General features: G+C 40.3%; 1 protein-coding gene across 1 annotated transcript in view; it reads right to left on the bottom strand.

Annotated features, from left to right (window-relative positions):
• Positions 1-20,684, bottom strand: part of greb1 (growth regulating estrogen receptor binding 1) — a 122,272-nt gene extending 101,588 nt beyond the window's left edge. The window contains exons 1-5 of the mRNA XM_030726426.1: positions 20,631-20,684; positions 19,181-19,231; positions 16,690-16,793; positions 8,916-9,039; positions 4,839-5,078 (exon numbers count right to left, since the gene is read on the bottom strand). Of these exons, the coding sequence (XP_030582286.1) occupies positions 4,839-5,078; positions 8,916-9,039; positions 16,690-16,793; positions 19,181-19,231; positions 20,631-20,639 (528 nt within the window). The 5' untranslated portion in view covers positions 20,640-20,684. The remainder of the gene's footprint in view (positions 1-4,838; positions 5,079-8,915; positions 9,040-16,689; positions 16,794-19,180; positions 19,232-20,630) is intronic.
• Between the last annotated feature and the right edge of the window lie 1,134 nt (positions 20,685-21,818).

Raw genomic sequence — 21,818 nt, 5'->3', positions numbered from 1 at the left:
GGCTGTGGTCTACCACACAACGCAAGACCCCATGTGCAGGTTGTGCAGCGATGTCCCTGAGGCAATCCATGGCATACATGTAACGCCATAACCAAGTGGCTGGTATAGTTTATAGGAACATTGGTGCAGAATACGGCCTGGAAGTCCCAAAGTCAAATTGGGATACATCCCCAAGGTGGTTGAGAATGACCGAACTAAGGTCCTGTGGGACTTCCAGATACAGACAAACTGGTGATGGCTAACCAACTGGACATAGTAGTGGACAAGTAGAGGAAGAAGCCCGTAGTGATAGATATAGCAATACCAAGTGACAGCAACATCAGAAAGAAAAAACACAAGAAATTTTGCTGTGAGAGCGTCTCTTACACACTGTCCGAAAAAGAATAAGATTGAGAGCAACATGGATCTGGCAAACTGGGCCCTCAACACCACTGATCGAATTTTTTCCACTATGGGATTGGGGAAAGGGGAGCCTGCGTGTCCGAGTGGAACAGATCCAGTTGGATACGTCATCGATTCTTGGAGCTCGTGGAGACCTGTGTGCTTCTCAGCCCTCGAGGTTGAAGACGTGGAAGACGTCTACATATTCGGCTATTTGGTAGCGGTATCTTTTCTGTTTGGGCTCAGAGGATACCTGATTTACCGGGAAATCAAGAAAATCTGGGCGGCAGTTTGACATCTGCAGAGGCTGCCGACCCAGGTGGATGGGCTGTCCAGGGCCGTACAAACTTAGACTCAAAGCCTGTTGGACCTGAGCCGTAAAGCTGGTGAGTAGCCCAGCTGAGAACGTGCTTGCAGGCGAGAGGGGTTCGATCTGGAGATAAAGTTCGGTTCTGCACGGTGAGGACGGTAGCTAATGAATTTGGAATATTGGATTACTGAATGGGTTCCCCAGTGAGACTGAAGGCTGTTGGAAAAAACAAGCAGCCTGTTCCAAAAACAACATCTGCATTATCAGGAATTCAGCTCCCTAGCCGGCCTTGGGCTGGCAATCATATCTCTCCAGGGCTATGTGTGATGGTCGCTCTCCCCCTCAGCCCTCTCTGTGATTTGTGAAGCTGGATCTGGTGCACCTCGGCCGCTGATGAACTCCATCACTATCAGCGAACTGTTTTGGCTAGGAGCTGGCATCTGGCTCCACAATGCCCTGACCCTTTCGTCTCCGTCTGCATCCCTTCCTGCCCCCTCCCTTCCCCGACCATATTGCTATCCTAGCTTTAAATGTGCAAAAATGCTTTGCTAAGGTGTTTTTTTTTGGACCCTGGTATGGTGCTCATGTCGAGCACCGTACCAGATGACTCTTTTTTTAACCTAACTACCCCATGATGTGTGTTGTTTCCTTTTATGGGACTGATAAAGGTAGCGCCGGCAACGGCTGCACGACCTCAGACACCTGTCCCCCCTGTTTGCTTCTATTTTTTGTATTTCTCTTGGATGGGTGTTCTGGAACGCAAATTTCATTATATGTTTTCATTATATGTTTACATATATATGACAATAAAGTCTTCTTGATTCTTGAAGTTCGAGAAATACCAAGTGCTGAGATAAGAGCTAAAGAGGATATGGAAGATGAAGGCAACAGTGGTCCCCATGGTAATCGGAACACTCGTGGCAGTGTTCCTATTACCATGGCAACAGTGGTCCCCATGGTAATCGGAACACTCGTGGCAGTGACTCCCAAACTGGGAGAGTGGCTCCAGCAGATTCCAGGAAAACAATCCAAGATCTCTGTCTAGAAGAGCGCAGTCCTGGGAACTGCTAAGATACTGTGCAGGACCCTCAAGCTCCCAGGCCTGAGCTTGGACAAGTACAAAGACTACTCTGAGGGGTATTTTTGTTTGTCCTTAAATACACTATATTGCAGAAAGTATTCATTCACTTATCCAAATCATTGAATTCAGGTGTTCGATCAAGATTCTAGGAATGCTGATTGCTTCTATAAACATTGTTGAAAGAATGAGACGTTCTAAGGAGCTCAGTGAATTCCAGCGTAGTACCATGAAATTATGCCACCTGTGCAACAAGTCCAGTCATGAAATGTACTCACTAGTAAATATTCCTCAATCACCTGTTAGTGGTATAATAATAAAGTGGAAGCGATTGGGAAGGACAGCAACTCAGCTACAAAGTGGTAGGTCACTTTGGGGTCAGCAGATGCTGAGGCACATAGTGTACATCACCAAGCACAATGCAAAGCACCGGATGCAGTGGTGTAAAGCATTCCGCCACTGGACTCTAGAGCAGTGGATTAACTCTAGAGTGTGTTCTCTGGAGTGACAAATATTGCTCTGTCTGGCAATCCCATGGATGAATCTCAGTTTGGCAGTTGCCAGGAGAATGGTATTTGCCTGACTGCATTGTGCCAAGTGTAAAGTTTGGTGGAGGGAAGGATTATGGTGTGAGGTTGTTTTTCAGGAGCTTCGCTCGGCTCCTTAGTTCCAGTGAAAGGAACTCTTACTGTTTCAGCATACCAAGATATTTTGGACAATTTCATGCTCCTAACTTTGTGGGAACAGTTTGAGGATGGTCCCTTCCTGTTCCAACATGACTGCGCCCCAGTGCACAAAGTAAGGTCCATAAAGACACGGATAAGAGAGTTTGGTGTGGAAGAACTGGATTGGCCTGCACAGAGTCAACCTCAAACCAACAGAATACCTTTGGAATGAATTAGAGCACAGATTTCCCACCAGGTCTTCTCATCCAACATCAGTGTCTGACCTCACAAATGTGCTTCTGAAAGAATGGTCAAAAATTCAAACATACATGATCCTAATTCTTGTGGAAAGCCAACATCATATTAAACCCTATGGATTAAGAATGGGCAGCAAGGTGGCATGGTGGTTAGCACTGCTGCCTCACAGCTGACATCTAGAAGGTTTGGGTTTGAATCCACCCGGGCCTCTCTGTGTGGAGTTTGCATGTTCTCCCCGTGTCTGTGTGGGTTTCCTCCGGGTACTCCGGTTTCCTCCCACAGTCCAAAGACATGCAATTACTGCGGTTAGGTTAATTGGTCACTCGAAATTGCCCATAGGTGTGAACCTGAGTGTGAATGGTTGTCTGTCTCTCTGTGTTGGCCCTGCGACAGGCTGGCGACCTGTATAAGGTGTACCCTGCCTCTTGCCCTACGTCAGCTGGGATAGGCTCCAGGCCCCCCCCACGACACTGAACAGATAAGCGGAAGAGAATGGATGGATGGATTAAGAATGTGATGTCACTCAAGTTCATATGTGTGTAAAAGCACACAAGTGAATACTTATAGCACATATGTGTGTCCAGTGAGGAAAAAAATCTCAAACTTGATCCTCTAAGAGTGCAGCACTTCTCAACTTGTGAGAGTGATGGCTAAACTTTTGGGAATGTAGATTAAGTTAAATGTTTCTGCTTTGCTTAATGTGACCTTCAGTTGTTGTTTGGTGTTAAAAAAGGAGGGAGAATGAGGGGGAGCGGTAAAGGGAGGGACAGGAACCCTGTCCTTGCTCCTATCACCACGGGATCAGTGGCCTGGCCTGACCACTTCCACAGCCAGCACCTCAACCTTATCCATCACCACTAGATAGTTATCACACCACAGATGGAGGGGGTGCAGGATGTAGGGGTGAGTGCAAAAGAAAGGGGGACTTCCTGCACTAATGACACAACTGAATACATACAAAAAAGACACTGTGAGGCATACATGTATAAAAATAAGAATTATTCTGCATATAACACTAGAGACTTTATTAGGACACCGGTAATGCATCTATTCCCACTCCAGCTAGCTGGAGACATGTCTGTATGTGTATGTATGTGTATGAACTGCAGCTAATAAAAGGGGACAAATATACACCTCATTTTTGGTCACTTATGTTTTACATTACTAGAAACTAATACTAGGGGACGCACTAATGCTCCTAAATAGTCCACCACAGTGCTACACAAATTCTCAGTTAACAACAAAAAGAAATATTTAATTAGTGCCAGCTCAGGTTTTATCTTTTTTGGTCTACGACTAATGCACGGTGTATATTATTAATCACTACATGAATATAGTAGACATTCTGACTGGTAACTGTCACAACTGTTACACATAATGAACAATGGTCCAAGACAAAACAGTGACACCATTGGTTAAAAACACATGAAACTGGAGTATCTAAATGGATTCAATGAAGGTCCTTCATGACCTTTTTCAAATCTGTGCATTTCTTACTATGGCATGTCTAAAAGTCTTTGATGAAAAAGGACTCTTATTAGTATTCATTTTGAACAAGTCTATGGAACATCCAGTTGGTATATAACATTCAAATATTCAGTATTCACTAAAAATAAGAAGGCTTCAGTAAGATACCAATGTTGCTATCTGCTGAATGTATACATGTTAATTGTTTAGCTGTTATAACTTATTTACTTAATGGAGCTATAACACATGTTACTGTGGAATTTAATAAAATGACTCTTGTATATCTCTCGCTATCTTTGTGGTACACAAATATAGCAATAGCACATAACTCCAGTCACACAGAGTACTCAATGAAATACAGGCACTAAACGACTCTCTGCAGTAGCCCCCAGGAGAGCTGTCTGCCATGCTTTAATGATGTCATTCTTCTTTAAAAAGAGTTTTAAAGGATCTCTGCTTTCATCAAGAACCATCCCCCTTGAGGCAAGAAGGGGGAGTTGGGGCTTTAATAATTAGTACGATACTTTGTTAAACTAACAGTCTGTTTCACCTCTTGTGCATGCTCAAATCTACTTTTTCTCCTCAACATCTGCATATCTTGCATATTGGCTTTTATACTGCTGTTTCTCTTTTTTCCACTTGTTTATGTTTTTCATAGGCCACATTTGGCCATCATCACCTGCTGTTTCTTGTTGGCAATGGGAGGAAGTATCGGCCTGGAGCCGCAGGTTCTAGAGGTTTTGATCAATGGGGATCCAAGAGTCCCAGGGAAACTGGGGCTTGTTGAGCTTGGGATGCCCAAGAGACAAGCCTTGCCCCTTGAGGCCAGCCTGGTGGGGATCTGGTACTTGACCTGCCTCAGCAGCAGCTCCATCTCATGGGGGGCTGGCCTGAATGGAGAGTTGAAGACCCCTGGGCACTGAAGAAAAGGGGGGGGGGGGGGGGGGGGGGAGAGAGAGAGGAGTTATATTACAGAGGAATTTAAATTTAAATAATTAGATGCACATGTATTTCTGATTAGCTACCAAGTTTTTGTTGATGGTTATGGGGTTTTTTTTTGCTTTTTTTTTTTTTTTTTTTTTTTTTTTTTTTTTTTAAATATTAATATACTAAAACTGAAAATATCATAGAAAAGATAGGGTTTATGGAATTACATGCATCAAGATTAGCAAACATATTCAAACTATAGAGATCATAATTCTGTGGCACAGAAGTGGATGGATGGAAATTCTAAACTTACACACGTACACATACTTAAATCTTTGCCTCTCTGGTTCTGTGCCGGGGTACAGATTCGCCAAACAGCCTCAATGATAATTATTCAAATCACAGTTATTCTTTTGCCTATGTGCTAATTACTAGACCAAAGCTTTGAGTTGGAACATTTTGTCCCTGCTCTATATGCTAATAACACTGCTTGCCACTCTAAAAGACTGGGACAAGAGAGGGAGAGGAGAAACACAGAGCATAAGTGGGAAATAGTTTCAACTCTGTCTGCCCAAACCTCATTCCTTCTAACATTGACAAATTAGCAAAACAGTAAATGTTTCATTATTAGTTCATAAGTGCTTTTGATCTAAATATCAAGTGTTACATTAGGAGAAGAGAGCAATTAATTCAACTTCAGTGATTGTAATTTCTTTAACCCTCGGTTGTAGGTACTGCTTGATAATAGCACATTTCTAATTGGTAGCTATCTTAAAAAGCAGCGGAGCTAACAGTGAAGCTAACGCTTATGTCTTCATTCAGCTAAACAGGTGGACCATCGCTCAAAGCAGTCCAGATAGCAGAGGTACACTACATACTTCTCCAACATAAAAAAAACATAATATTTTTTAAGTGTATTAAGAAATTTACCTTTTTTAAGTAAATGCAAAATGCAAAGAAATCAAAATGCAAATTTTAAATTATATCAAACAAATGTTTTTGAAACATGGGAGTTTTTTGTGGAATACATAATATACACATTTGGCTAACAAGCAAAAGAGAGATCCCTAGTTCGATCCCAGGAGGCGACACAAATCCCTAGGAGGTTGTCAGAAAGGACATCTGGTGTAAAAATCTGCCAAATCAAAAACCCGCTGCAGCAACCCCTTGTGATAAAGGGAGCAGCAAAAAGTAGCTTTTATATAACTTCAGTGGTTTCCGTAGGTTTAGATTCGTAGATGCGTATATGCATGCATGTATGTGTGCATGCATATATGCTTTCTTAAATGAATTCTTACACAATAAAATTGCATTCATAAGGTTGTTTTCTACAAATATTTGACTTGCCAGATACACTGTGACAAAATAAATAATGAGGCAATATAATTACTTGCATCTCCGGTGAGTCTCATCCCAAGAAAGGACTCCAACTCCACCATCATGGATTTCGGTTGTTAAGAATAGTGCTTGTGCTACTCTGCTGCCTCAGTAAGCTCTATGTAGAGGTACATAAACCTGTTCTCTGCCTGCTGCAGGTTCTTATTAGAGTGGCAATCCAGATTGCAGAGGACCTTCAGAGCAGAACAAGTACTACTGTTGCCAGTTGCAGTCAACGACAGAGGAGTGACCAACAAAAGACAAGCAGCTGACTGATACACAAACTCAACTTGACCAATAAGCCAGCTAGTAGGACAATGAAAAAAAGAAGGGCCCAGGCTAGTTGTTAAGTAATGACTAACTTTTCAAAATGACAGCCAATTGTTCACTAATAATCAATATCAGTAATCGATCCTGCATAGGGTCACTCTCTTGAATAAAAAAAAAAAAATCTAAAGTCAGTTGGCAAATATACTTGGGCAACCAATAATATGTCTTCACTTATATTTATAAGGTTTTAACATATATTAAAAAAAAAACATATGAGCAAATGTTATTCTTCACCACAAGAGTGTAATGAACCAATTAAAAGTATGGACTGAATAGTCATCAGAATAGTTTATATGATTAGCAGCAATGAGTTTCTTGAGAATTGCTTGAAACTACAGGAGAAACACACTGCTTTAGGGATGACAGAACACAACTAAGTCAAATAGGAAGTGACAGAAGGCCAACAAAATACACACCGCACACACACACCACACATAGACAAAAGTAAATCTCACCACCCCTAAAGAAACACACACAAACACACACACACACAAGCCCAAAAAGTACCAACCTAGCTACGGGAAGAGCAATGATGTTGACCCCAGGAACACAGCATCTCTGTCTCTGTCAGAGGGACTTGGGGCCTTTTGGTAAGCTGGATGTGTGTGTGTGTGTGTGTGTGTGTGTGTGTGTGTGTGTGTGTGTGTGTGTGTGTGTGTGTGTGTGTGTGTGTGTGTGTGTGTGTGTGTGTGTGTGTGTGAGTGTGTGTGGGCTGGGGTCTGAGAAGTGAGAAAGGATGAACTGTGTGGGAGAGCCATCTATTCACTGCTGACAAGGTCAGCGCTACGAAAGGAAAGAGTCCCCTGCCATATGCAGAGAAAGAGAGAGAGGTATATAGGAAGAGATGGACAGAGGGCGGAGAAGAGCGCATAAACTTTCTTGCTTTCATTCTTTCTTGCATGTACATAAAAAATAATAATAATTAAGTTACAGAAACATAACACAAATTATGCATACATGGGGATACGTACAAGTTGAAGTATTTGGAGACTCAAGCCTGATGTGAAAAACTGCAAACTTAATTATACTCCAGCTTATACCAACTCCATGCAAATGTTTTCTATATGTATACAGCTTAGGTGAACATGGGATACCTGGGTAATGGCACAGGCATGAAGGAGAGAGAGAGAGAGAGAGAGAGAGAAAGAGACACAGAAAAGGGATAGAGAGAGCGAGAAGAGTGGTGGTGCTGAATCAACAGTGACTACTGTGCTTTATATTCGATACTACTCCAGTGGGGCGTCACAAAGAGCGTAGATGTCACACACATACACACACAGGGGTGGCTGTGGCTCAGAAGGAAGAGTGGGTCGCTTACTAATCGAAAGGTTGGTGGTTTGATCCCCTCATTCTCTAGTCTGTTGATGTATACTTTAGCAAAATATTGTACCCCAAGTTGAACCCAATGCCTCGATTGGAGTACAAGTGTGTGAGTGTTAGGTTAAAAATACTTAAGCATAGAAAAATGCATAATATGTGGGTGAATGAGGCTTGTAGTAAGAAAGTGCTTTGAGCACTCTAATAGAGTAGAAAAGCACTATATAAGTACCAGTCCATTTACCATTTACCCATATGCACACCTGTGCCAAGGGAAGCACTAAAGTACTACACTCAGCACATCAGAAGAGCCATGAGGACTCGCACGTTGGCACACACACAACTCAGCTCCACACAGCCCACTTCTGTAGGCTAAAAGAAAGAACAAGATTTTTATTATTTCTCTATGTAGCCAGTTTCTGGAGGAACCCCCTCTCTGTAATGTTTATCATAAAACCCATGTGTATACCTGAGCGTGCACATATATGTGCATGGAAATAGTGCCACCTGATAACCACAAACTTAAACTGAGTCCACAGGGTTGCATTTGTCATGTGTCATCTTAAGTGACTTTACATCTGTCACTCCACACCTTGGAATTACAAAGTGAACACGTGTTACTGTCAGTACTCCAACTGTTTATTAAATAGAATATTTTCTTTTTAACTGAACCATTTTCATGTAATGCTGGTTAACAAGAAATTGCAATGTAACATTTGCCTCTTTTCAACTATTAGTGTAATCATAGTAATAATGTTGTAAAATGTAAGCATTAGTGAATGCTTCTGTGTTCCCGTTGGCCTACCTGCTGTGTGCTGAGGAGGTGATGTAACCGATGAGCTTGATAGACTTTGGCTGTGTGCTCTTTCACCATCTCCAGACAGTCTCGCTCTCTTTTCTGGAGATCCTCCAGCTGATCCAGCTCCCTCCTGCAGAGCACAGAAACCACACACAAATATTTTTGCAGCTGAAATTTTACACTTCAACTTCATTAGGTTTGACTATGGGTATACATTAGTTATACACCGTATCATAAATAAAAATAATTTCACACAATAACATTTAAGACATAATTCTTCTGCTTCCTAAGTTGTCAACCATCATAAATCATGCAGTAGCAATAGCTCATCATACTTTTCTACTCATGTACAGTATGCTTGCTGAATGACTTGGTTTAACAATTCTATGAGTGTAATGTTTTTATAATACTAAATCAACATGTTATGTTACACATTTTCTGAAGATTCAGCTGACCTTAACTAGTACTAACACCATATAAATCAAGAACTTGTAAACGGTATAAACCTCATACAAGTGCATCTGTGCATGTGTTATTATGTATTTGGGAAACAGTTGTCGGTCGTAAAGCTGACAATTCCCTGAAGTGTCCTTTAGATGAAGGAAAAAACTGCTTAATCACACTGAGGCATACATGGAAAGACAGAGAAGCTCTGGGACGAAAACAACAGAATGACACTGCATAGAAGAAAAAAGGCAAAGTAAGAGTGTGAGAGGCTGTAAGTGGGAGGATGATTGATATATTTCATCACGGCAGCCAGGACAGGTCTGTCTATGACATCTGTTAAGCGAAGCTGGCTAAATGGGATGCATTAAAACCCCATACACACAGCAATTTAATTCCACAATCACACAGCAATGTTGTTACAAAGTGGTGATAACTTAAAAGGGGAATTGGAAACAATTACTAAATACGCATGCCATGATAATATGAAAGCCCACACACAAAGCTAGGAGTAAAACCAATCTAATTCCAAGAGTGCTATACCAATAAGGATTTAACCATAGCTCATCAAGAATCCTACATCTGTTTCCCCTCCTTTTTTCCCTTACTTCCTTCTCCACTGTTTCTTTCCCCATCCAACCTCTGTTTTCAATTACAATCCTCCACAGAAGAATCAGGATATTCAAAGTGTGTCAGTAATCTGAGGTTAACACATTCTGTGGCTACTGACATTTAAAAAGAAATCACAACACGTTCCCATTGCCTTTGCATTCGCATTCATTCTTCAGCACCAGATTCAATTACAAAATAAATGAAAAATGCAGAGCACCGTGCTTGCAGGTGTGTAAAGAAGAAGAGCGAATCTAAATATGTGTGTTTCTATAATATTAAACACAGTAATTTAATACAGTGTACGTGTGTCGGAGTAAATATTGAGGTTGCTTGGCCTCTATTTGTCCACCTAGCTAACAGGGATATTACTTATTAATGTAAAATATAAAGTTTTGGTTTATTGATGGCTCACAAACCATATGTTTGTGTGTGTATATATATATATATATATACATATGCAGTTCCATTTCCTCATGTCTTAATAGCACCTTAAAAACCTACTATTAATGTTTTGGGGGATCAGGACCTTTGCGCAAATGTCTATATGTGTCTGGGCTGAAACAGCTTAAGTGGGAATGTACCAGTTTATGCATTTATCAGAAATATGTGTGTATCAGTTTTCATAGTACATGTACGTACACTTTGCTCACATGTGTATCTATATGTCTATACGTGTGTGTGTGTGTGTGTGTGTGTGTGTGTGTGTGTGTGTGTGTGTGTGTGTGTGTGTGTGTGTGTGGGTCAGACTCAATGAGTGACCTTTGCTTCCCTACCCCCAGCCCCAGTGTTATTAATTGCTCTGTAGTGGACAAAAGCCAAACAGATTTGTAACGGCTGAAGGCACCTCGATCTGTGTCGACCCAACCAGCCGCCACAACATACAACCCTCATTAGCCCTGTTCGGCAAGCGGCACATGCCCTCTTGTATGTGTGTGACTGTGTGTGTGTCTATAAATGTATGTGCAAGTGACTGAGTAAAAGTGAAAAGAAAGAAAGAAATACTTTAACTCTGTAACTTCTCTCTGTTATGGCTGATCTATCAACCTAAGCTTATGCCTTTTAAGGATTCGCCACAACAGACATAACATAAATAAGAAAAAGTTTTTTGTTTTTTAAATTTAAGAAGCATGTAGTATATACTGTGAGCCAATGGTTGAAACAGAAAAGATAGAAAAATGTAATTAATAATTTTACCAATAATTATACACCTAGAATACAGATTTATAGATTTATTGTATTAGGTTAAATATAAATAAGTTCAAGGGTGACAGAATAAAGGAAAAGCCTGGATGTTTGACCAACACAGTTTAGAGGGACGGGTCACCACAAAGCCACAAAAGTTTGGTTGAACATTGATCATGCTGAGCCTTTAATAAAACATTACTCTCCTGTTAGGAGTGCTCTTTTCCAGGGTGACAATGGCCCCATAATCTATATAAGAATAGAATTTCACCCCTTTAGTTGTGTTCCAGAGATTGGAAGAACTAATGTGAAGGTGCACTGACACGATTCTGGCTGCGAATATTTAAAAAGCTACTTTTGGCTGTTCCCTTATTTGCAAGAGGTCGCCACAATACAGTAGGTAGCGCCGCATGTTTGACTTGGCAGACGTTTTACACCAGATGCTCTTAGTGACATAAGCCCAACGGGATTTCTGTCTCTTCCTAGGATTGAACTGGGAATCTTTTGCAAAAGTATAAACCACTACAGTACAGTGCCACTAGAAGACACTTTTGACTGCTCTCTTATTCACATTTTGTCAAAATAAAGCTATCACCTGGTGGAAAATCTCACAATTAATGACTTCAATTAGTAGCATAACAGCTTATATTAAAAACAAAAACAAAAAAATACACACACAGACAAAAACAGAGATGCAGCACAGCACTCAAACAGTGACAATTCTATAGAGTTGTTCCAAAAACTTGACATTGCACAGGGTTCAGGGACGTTCGGGGACACTTCCAAGCTGCTGTCACTGAACACTGTTCTTTGCAGCATCCACAAATACAAGCAAAAAAAAAATTACCTATGTAGAAAAAAAAAAAAATCATATTTAAACTTTTTTTTAAAGTATGGAGGCTAAAGTGGAAAGGGACCATCTTGCTCCTGCTCAGCATACAGTCAAAAGCCAGCATTACTGAATGCTGAAATCATGAACAGATTTTGAAGTAAAATCCCATCCAGATGTCTTTTTTTAGCCAAGTCCTCGGTGGTTTCATAAAAATCATCTTAAATCAAAACGACCTGCCATTCCAGCCCTGATAACCACTGACATTTTATGAAATTAAAACAATACAAACAAAATAGGCCTCAAATGTTGATCAGCTGAAATACTATATGAAGCAAGAATGGGAAAACATTTCACTTTTAAAACCGCAGCAATCGGTCTCCTCGGGTCTTTAGAGTGTTGTTTAAAAACGACACCAGCAAATTTTCAGGGCCTAAACTGACCCCTAGCCAGGCCTAACCACCAGGCATTAGCTTATTATCCTACTGTTTATGTTAACAATACATTATGTTATGTTGTCTATGGTATATTTTACACATATTAAATATTTTACACTAAAAAGAAAAAAAAGCTAAAAATAAAACTAATAAGGAAACAAAAAAGCAGGTAAGTGTTAAACCATTTTACCTTTACAGTGGATACCTAATTGCAGTAGGCTAAATTATTAACTGCTAAATGTGACCCTTGATTTGGTAGTCTCCCATAAAGCCAACATCTTTTCATGCTGGTATCTCTCCCTCTGTCTCTCCCCAGCTGTTTGCGCAGAGCTGCACCTACGCATTACTTCGTGTCACACAATTACCAGATAGATATTGCTACGTTAATCCCGGTAACATTAAACTGTAGTGCACCCCTTGTTGGAGGCGCAACACGGGGGTAAACACAACCCTGTAATAACAATGAAATCCACTGATGGCGCCAAACTCAAATATATACTTATACTTTAAAATAATAATATTAAAATGAAGTAACAATACTTCTTTCATTCATTCATTAATGCTGAAACATCTGATATGCTATCTTGATACTATTTTTAATTAAATTCTATATATATATTAACTCGATATATTTAGAATTGAAAAATTATGATATTCTTTTACTTAGAGTTTAGACAGATTCCAACTTTATTGGAAACATAATCATACCAGCTTTCGGTTTGTGACAATAGAATAGTTATATGCTATATAATACAGGACTTTGCGCATTATACAATTATCTTATCATCGTGGACAAATTATGAAGATTAGGCATAAATTACATGCTTACCCTGTCAAGTTGTATTCCGCAAGCACTGTGGCTAGAGAATACTTTTGATAGCTGCTGAACTGCTGGACAAGTTAATCAAGCATACCTGAGGTACTTTAAAATGACTGAAACCCTTACCGACATTTTCACCCTGGAATTTTAACTTATTTAAATGTCCAATATAATACAGCCACATTTCTCACTTCTTCCTCAATAATTTACTGCCTAGTTCAAAACAGGGCATCAAGGAGTAATGGAACATCAGAGAGTGAGGTATTGTGGGACAGCATGCCACACCTTTGGTCGTCAAGGCCAGCACCAGAGCAGCTAATTGGCCAGGTTCTAAATATTTAATGGAGGCTTGACCTGATTGGCTGTTTTAATTGCTCCAATTGAATGATTCAATAGCTGGCAATGATAGGGTAGTCAGAGAGTCAATTTAGACACTGGCCAGCTCAATGTATTGAGCCTTCAACACCCTCGTAGCATAGCCTTTCCATTTAAGTGACTGACTGATTGAATAACTAATTCACTGAAGTAGTAAAACCAGTGCTACCCAAAGGTGTTGAAGCAAACAATTAATTCCCGCTTTGATAATATCCCTAATCCACATTCACAATTTCAAACATGTTACAGATTTTTTTCTCCATTGTTCGCTCTCAAAAGTAATTTTCTAAAGAGACAAGGCGCGGTGCACTCACATTAAACTTCAACAGACACACACATACCGAACATATAAATCCAATCTGACTGAAAAGCGAACTTTTCTGCACCCAAACTGGATCAGAAGGGAAGAGCAGCAAAAGAAAGACTGACGCATAGTGATCGCAGGGCAGACCCACACTCTCTCCAACGCAGCTCTCCTTTCATGAATGTCCTTGAAAGGAACACAAGAGAGCGAGGCATGAAGAAGGCAGGAGTAAAGAGAGACAGGAAGAAGTAGACAGAGAAAGAGAGACAGCACAGCACCAAAAGAAAAGAAGTGAAAAAACAAAAGTGCTGTTCAGTCTACTGACAGTCCATAAATTCTCTCTGAGCCTCCGTTTTAACAGTCTTTAGGATAACTTAAAAGATTTTGCCATGTTGTTGCAACATCACAGGGAGAATTATTTATCTGATTATGGCAGTAATAATTACCCAGCTGTTTATTGCAGATAGAGGAATAATTCATGCAGTCAACAGGCCGTGTTAGTGGCAGCAACGATGACACCAGCACATTTAGTAAATATGCAAAGCGGGCTTGCTCCGCTTTCCTAATTGCCCCCATCGTCCCACAGCATGCCCTTATTAAAGCCCAGGAACTTTAAGTGTCTCCCTGACAAAGTGATAAATTGTTGGGGTATCAAGGAAAACTGTGGCAGAGTGGGGACTGCACTGGGGTCCTGACTTCATTAGGCTATGCAGAAGGAGAGAAAGGATGAATGAGGATGGACACTAAAGCATAGTGAACCTGTGGCAAGGAGAGCAGGAAAGAAAGATATCGAACAAAATAGATTGAGAAAGAGAAGGAGAAAGAGAGAGGCAAGAGGCAGAGATTAAGAAAGGGAGGCGGAGAGAGGGTGGTGGCTAAAAGAGGATGTGTAAGTGGCGTGGATTAGTCATACCTAATGAAATGATACAGATGATTTTAAACTGGGGAGATCTGTCATGAGAAAGAAAGTGCAATGGAGACTCAGAGTGAAAAAGGACAGAGATAGTGGCAGTGTATGCAATACTCCTATATCATTACCATGCACAGCTTATCAGCCTTCAATAAATGGAGACCATTCATCTGACTTTTAATAATTTATGCAGTGGTTGGATAGACAGACAGACAGACTTATGGAGGGAGGGAGCATGCTGATGGATTAAAAAGCAGACCTTTGCAGGGTTAGTGATCAGGCAGTGTGCAATCTGGGGGCTTAGCAGCTAACAGGGAAAGGATATTTTAAATAAATGCCAGTGCAACGTTAATTGATCGTGACCCCAGCAGTACTAAATAAACATGTGATTAAGTGAAGTGAAAGTGACCTCAACACCCCAAACCACTGTGGAGGAGGGGCTGTGTGTGTGTGTGTGTGTGTGTGTGTGTGTGTGTGTGTGTGTGGTGTGTGTGTGTGTGTGTGTGTGTGTGTGTGTGTGTGTGTGTGTGTGTGTGTGTGTGTGTTTTTGTATGTGTAAAAAAGACTCTGATTGTTACACAGTTGATAACAAAAGCATAAGACCACAAGCGTAAAATGAAATGGCATCCCATAGCTGTTCACTTTATCCTCACAGTTCCTTGTTTCTAAATTTTTACTCTTATCATTTTTGGTTAAGTGTTTTCAATATGCAAAAAGGTGCAAAGCGGCGGGAGCCAGTACAGGCACAATAATGCCAGTTACTGGTCAGAAGTGTCAGAATACTTGACATATTTAATGTGTTTGTGTGTCCATTTTTGTGTTTTATACTATAGCAGCAACTCTTTAATGATGGACTTTAACAGCCTAGTCCCTCGTATTTCTAAAAAGGGCAAAGTGCGTTGAGGAAAGGTAGAACGCTGCTGGGGAAGTGAGGGGGGAAGTCAGTGATCCAAGGAGCACTTTAACAAATTTACATTTAATTTTAGCAGAAGCCTAAAGATATTTTCCTGTAAAATATATTAGCAACATTAAAAATGTGACTATTAGCTAAACGTGATGGTTTTTTTTGTCAAAAATAAAAGATGGTGTATCTCTAGCAGTAAGCCCTGAAGCGCAGGATGTTTTATTAATGCACGAGCTGCGGTTCAAATCAGAGGCTAATTTTTAATTTCTTCACATCGTTCACTTCTCTCTCTTAGCCTCAAGCACTTTAGAGGACTTCTCTCTCTCTCTCTCTCTATATATCTCTATCTCTCTCTCTCTCTCTCTCTCTCTCTCTCTCTCTCTCTATCTCTCTCTATCTCTATCTCTCTCTCTCTCTAACTCTCTCTCTCTCTCTCTCTCTCTCTCTCGTCGTTCTCTTCTCTTTGTCTCTCAGTCTCTTTCAATCCCTCACTTTTCCTTTCCTGTTACTCCGGTAATGTGTTTAGGTTACGGATACACAACACACCTTTCAGACAACTATGTTTACATTAATCAAATCAATTCATTTTGACTGATAGGGTGCCTAACTCCCTAGTCCTGCTATAGTCCATGGACAAAGATACACTATGTTGTAAGAGAAAATACAAAGGTTAAGTGGTACAGTCAGCAATTTTGCCTTTTAAATTTGCACATTTTTATGGAATAAAAGAGGTACCGGCTGTTTGCTTCCTGTTACTGAGGAACGTATTGTACTGTGCCGAATGTCACTTATATTATATCTAGATGAGTGCTGTACTGGCCATATGAGAAACACAACAAAAACAACACAACACAAAGGGAGTTTCAGGAAAATGAAACCAAAAACAAACTGGTAAGTCAAAGTTAAAAGGAATTAATTTATGTTCTTTTAAGACCTCATAAAGAGAATAATTTTTTTTCTCACCTGACTAGTTCATTTTTCACTGCAAGTCCTTCCATATAGTTTTTTCGTGCATAGAAGTTATGGATAAATTTCCTCACAAAGAATCCTCTCCATCTCCGCTGGATCTGTAAGGGATTACAGAGGTTTTCAGAAGCTTAAATGTAATATGGGGAAATGTTTGAGTAGGCCTATCTTCATTGTTGACAAAAACAAAACACGTCCAATGCAGAAATTATTGAAATGTTACTTTGTCCTTTTTCAAAGTCTATGCAAGTACAGCAGTAAGTTAAACAGCCCTAGGCCTTTTAAAATTCTTTTTGCTGTTCAAAATATACATTATTTTTTAACTCATAAAAAGATAACACAAGTGACAGCATTAACATAAATGACAGGAAACTTTTAGACCATGGATAATTCATGACAGAATCCCTCCTTTTACAGTCAAAGAGGGACAACCTAGCATGCCACAGACAACTGTCACAGCCCCATGTATTTAACTGTATCAGCCCACACTGATTGACGAGGCTACAGATTAGTTAGTACACACCCACACACACAAGCTGACCATTTTAAAGCAAAGGGGCAGATGTCCTTCAGACTAATTAGGAGATTAAAACAATGGCAGGTAAAAGAATAATCACACTATGAGAAGAGGGAAGAAGAGAAAAGAGAGGAGTGGAGGATGGGGAAAAACAACAAAGAGCAAAATGAGAATTAGCATTGATCTGCCAGTCAATAGATAATTTTAAATAAAGTAATTGCCGCCTCCCAAGTTCTTGCTGACCTTTGTTGACTAGTGAAATCGATGCTGTTGAATCTAATACAAATACGAGGTGCAGCATGTAAACACTGGTTTCTATTACGGCCTTAATACATTATCCTCTGTTAGCTACCACACCAAGATAAAGACAACAGGAGGGGAAAGAAAAAGAAATAAGAGTCAAAATTGATTCAAACAAAATGTCACAAGGGGAATCTGAGATGATTGCTTTTCCTTTGTGTATCTCTTTTCCTTCGTTTATACAATCTATAGCGTGCTTTGTCAAAAAAGGTACAAATGTCTTTCACTCATACATTTTTTGTATCTCTTTTCAAGTTCATTTACCTGATCAAACATCATTCAAATGAAGAAAGTATGCATCAGAAGACATTAGACTGAGATCTTATATTGCAGGCCAAGTACTACATCTGTATGTCTGATATAGAAAGTAAAAAAACTTTCAACAGGTGCCATCATAAAAAGGGCAAGTCCAGATCCTAGGTGTATTTTCTCATTATCCTTTAATTTATTTTGAACTTTCTAAAGTCTTAAGTTACATGTAATCGATCTGTTTGGAGAATTTTTGTCTCTGCATTTGCCCCATGATGTCTCTTTAGGCGCTGTGGGCAGTTCACAGTCCAGCACCAAGGGACCAATTTCACTTCCGAGGCTAAAGCCTTGGTCAAGGACAGTGGGAGAAAACTGGAGCACCTAGAAAAATCCCAGACAGACACAGAGAATACACTGTACAGAAAAGCCTGATTTGGCCCTTGTGGGGTTTAAACCCAGTACTTTCTCACACTGTTAACCACTAAGCCACCAGTCATTTTCATATAATTTCCCATTAAAATTCCTATTGTTTCCTATAGAAAACTGTGGTTATTTTAATAGGTAATAGAGGCCTCTTTTTTCAGTAGCTTCTGCTTTGGTCTACATGGTGACATCACCTCTGAACTTTCACCCTGTGACCTAAACAGCTGGGTCAAGCATTACTCTTGGATCTATGTCTATCCGATAATGTGACATTTATTGAAAAAGCAAGGTGGTCAGCTTTATTTGTTTGGGTTCCTATTATGTGTAAAACTTAAAGCCCTCAATTCCTGGGCTTTTCCACCAATATGAAAATATTATAAACATCTCTTTCCAGCTGGACAGCGACACACCCTCTTCAACAAACACTTGTGAATTTTTTTGTTGGTCTATAAAATGCTTTAATGGTTTAGGCATGAAACCCTTCACCAAAAGAGAAGACTATATGGAACCGTTAAAATATAATATTTCTGGGCAATATCCTTGTGTAAAAGTGCCAAAGCATCACTCATAGGCACAGGGCTATGATTTATGAGTTGAACAGTAGTATGTGCGCAGGGAATAAAGACAGCATTTGAGGGCCATGAGCACTTAAGAAAAGTGAAAGAAATAAATGTTTCTAAAACAGAGTTACAAGCTTTTAAGGTTGTATGTGTTATATATGAAAAGCTGACAGTGTTTTGACACATAAATATGATAAGTCATTTGATATAGCAATCTGGCCATTTTTATAGGGTATTTTAATAATAATAAACTATACAGATTTACCCACGTGATGCCGCATTTTAAAAGTGAGAAACAATGGCCAACAAAGATTAAAGAAACTTAGACGTATGATGCTTATGGGCTGCTTTTCACAGGGCCTCACATATGCACAGAGCAACAGTGTCCCCCCACCACGACACTCCATTTGCTAAAACAAGACAGTGTGGTGATATTTACCCTGACCGCCATCTCCTCGTAGAAATTCATCTTCATGATAAAATATGCCGCCTGTGAACACAAAGGAAACGATGGTGTTACATCTTGTCTCCCAGCCCTCTGATCTGTCCGCAGCAGGCGTCAAAGATAAGAGCTCTTTATACATAATACATTGCACAGAGGCAGCATAGATAGGGCACTGTAGAGTGGAGGGAGGAGGGAAGGGGACAGAAAAGGAGAGCGGGAAAGCAAGAGAGACAAGAGGAACGAGAAAAAAGTCAGGGGGATGGAGAGAAAGCAGAAGACAGGGAGAGAGGAAGAGAGAAAAAAAGGAGAGAGAGAGTGGTTAGTGGGACTTTCTATCAAGGGGAGGACGGTACTCTCTTAATACACCAACGCAGACAAGGGCCAAGAAAATCTATGGTAGTCAAGCAGCGCACTAATGGAGATGTATGACGGCCAAACGCTCTCCTCTGGATTCATAATCAATGACAGCACTGCCACAGAACAGACTAACAAAAGGCCAGAGAATATTCAGCAACATACTCAACGAGCCGTCGCACTCCAAATGTGCCAGCCAACCACTGGGGCACATTTCAGGAGCAAACTGAAGCGGGGGCCATAAAAGGGATTCGTATCTCAACAGGTCTTTTTTAATAATGACAAGGAAGAGAGGAAAAAGAGGAAGTAGATGGAAGACAAAGACTTGAAAGGAGGTTGTAAATTCAGCTTGATGTTTTGAGAAGAGGCTTTGTGCACATCACATTACACATGATAGGTCCGCAAGAGAGAAAAAGACAGACAGAGAGAGATAAAGGAGTGAAGTGTAGAATCTCTCAGGGCTAATTTCAAAAACAGTACACTTTGGCAATTTTGAGTGATTCAAATTAGCGCTTGTCTGTTTCCAAATGAGACCAAACAGCCTCTTTTTAGCCCATATGTGTGTTGTGACACATCCTTCATTGTTATTTCAACGCCCCCCCCCCCCTCCACCACCACCCTTCCATTTCTTGAACGCCTCCCAAACGGCGGCTGGCAGTTATGCTTTAGCAAACAGTCAATTTACAGGCATGATAATAGCTTGTTGTGATACGTTTACAAAACTCAATCCAGGGGAAAATTATACGTGAGAGCGCTGGGTATTGGATCCGGTATCAACAATCTGTTCAATTAAGAAGCAGTTGGAGGCAATATGCTGAAAATGGGGCCTTGTTTTACTAAAGCACACACATATACACCATATACACACAACTCTTTCCTTCTTTCTATATGCATCCCAAGAATTGTGAAATAGATGGAATTCCTTATCATATTGCATCATTTTTCCAAAGTGCTAATTTTCTAATGTGTATGGGTGAAGTATATTTCCTTAAGGTCAGACGCAGCGACTTAGGAATATAGCAATTGAATTCTAATGTGTGCTATCATAACATAATCAATATATCGATAGTCGTTCCAGGCACTGCCTTACCTTCACCATTTGTCTGACACGTGCCCTTGCTGTGAAGCCCCGCCATATCTTCTGTATAATTTTGCCTTCTTGTGCAGATGGCTGTATAAAATCAAATTGGGGACAGGAATGGATGGATTTTTTTTTAGTAGTTGAAGGGAAACCCTGGAAAAAGTTATTCAGAAACTCCAGAGAAGAACTAAACGGCAGATTTCTTTGGTTGATAGCGGGGTTTGTTTATCAAAGAAATTAACCAATTCTGTAACAACCCCCCCCCCCCCCCCCCCCCCCCCCCCCCCCCCACACACACACACACACAAAAGAGCAAACCTAACAAAGGAAAAAAAATGGAGCTTCTATAATTCTGAGTAATTATATATGAGTAATAAATAGCAAACATACTAAAATTAAAATAAATTAAATTCCTTAAAATCACTATTATTAAAATAAACTCAGTTTTTCGGGAAAACAATAAAAAGACAGCAATTTTCCACATACAAATTTGAGATTGTGAAAGGGCTGAAACTGAAAGGTCAGGGAAACATTATGCTTACAAATATAAGCTCTTGGCAAAGACACACACACACACACACACACACACACACACACACACACACACACACACACACACACACACACACACACACACACAGACTATCCATGCTCTTCCAGGCTTTTCGATCATGTCCGATGAGCCTTTCACCTGCTTTAGTCAGCGGCACACATTTGTATTCATCTTCAAACATACTCTAATGCAAGTCCACTGCGATTCTGTGCCTCCAATGAGGCCATCAATTTCCAAAAGGCCATTTATATGCCAGAAAATCAATGCTTATAGTGGGATAGCACAACCCCGGAGTTGCACTTAGGCAGCTAAAACTGTTGCTAATTATCCACTTAACGCATTGATCAATTAACTAAAGTAATCTGAATAACCTACTGTCTGGAAGTTTGTCTGCTGACCCTGCAGAATGGTGCTAGGGTCACAGTATGGGAATAAGCAGGGAGATAGAGACATTTATTTCTCTGTGTGAGAACGGAGCATAGAGTGCAAGTGACATTTATTCCTCAAGGCCATTTGCAAACCTCTGGAAGTGGGATAATTATGGGAGTGAGCTAATATCAGGGTTTCCCTTGATATTAACTCTTAGAGCCTGTCTGAATGATCTACAACACCAAAGGAACCACACCTTACATCGATAAATAAAA

Source organism: Archocentrus centrarchus, chromosome 3, assembly GCF_007364275.1.
Source record: "Archocentrus centrarchus isolate MPI-CPG fArcCen1 chromosome 3, fArcCen1, whole genome shotgun sequence".
In the NCBI taxonomy this organism is placed as follows: domain Eukaryota; kingdom Metazoa; phylum Chordata; class Actinopteri; order Cichliformes; family Cichlidae; genus Archocentrus; species Archocentrus centrarchus.
Note: the sequence above shows the minus strand (reverse complement) of the source record. Positions and strands in the feature narration are given on the sequence as shown.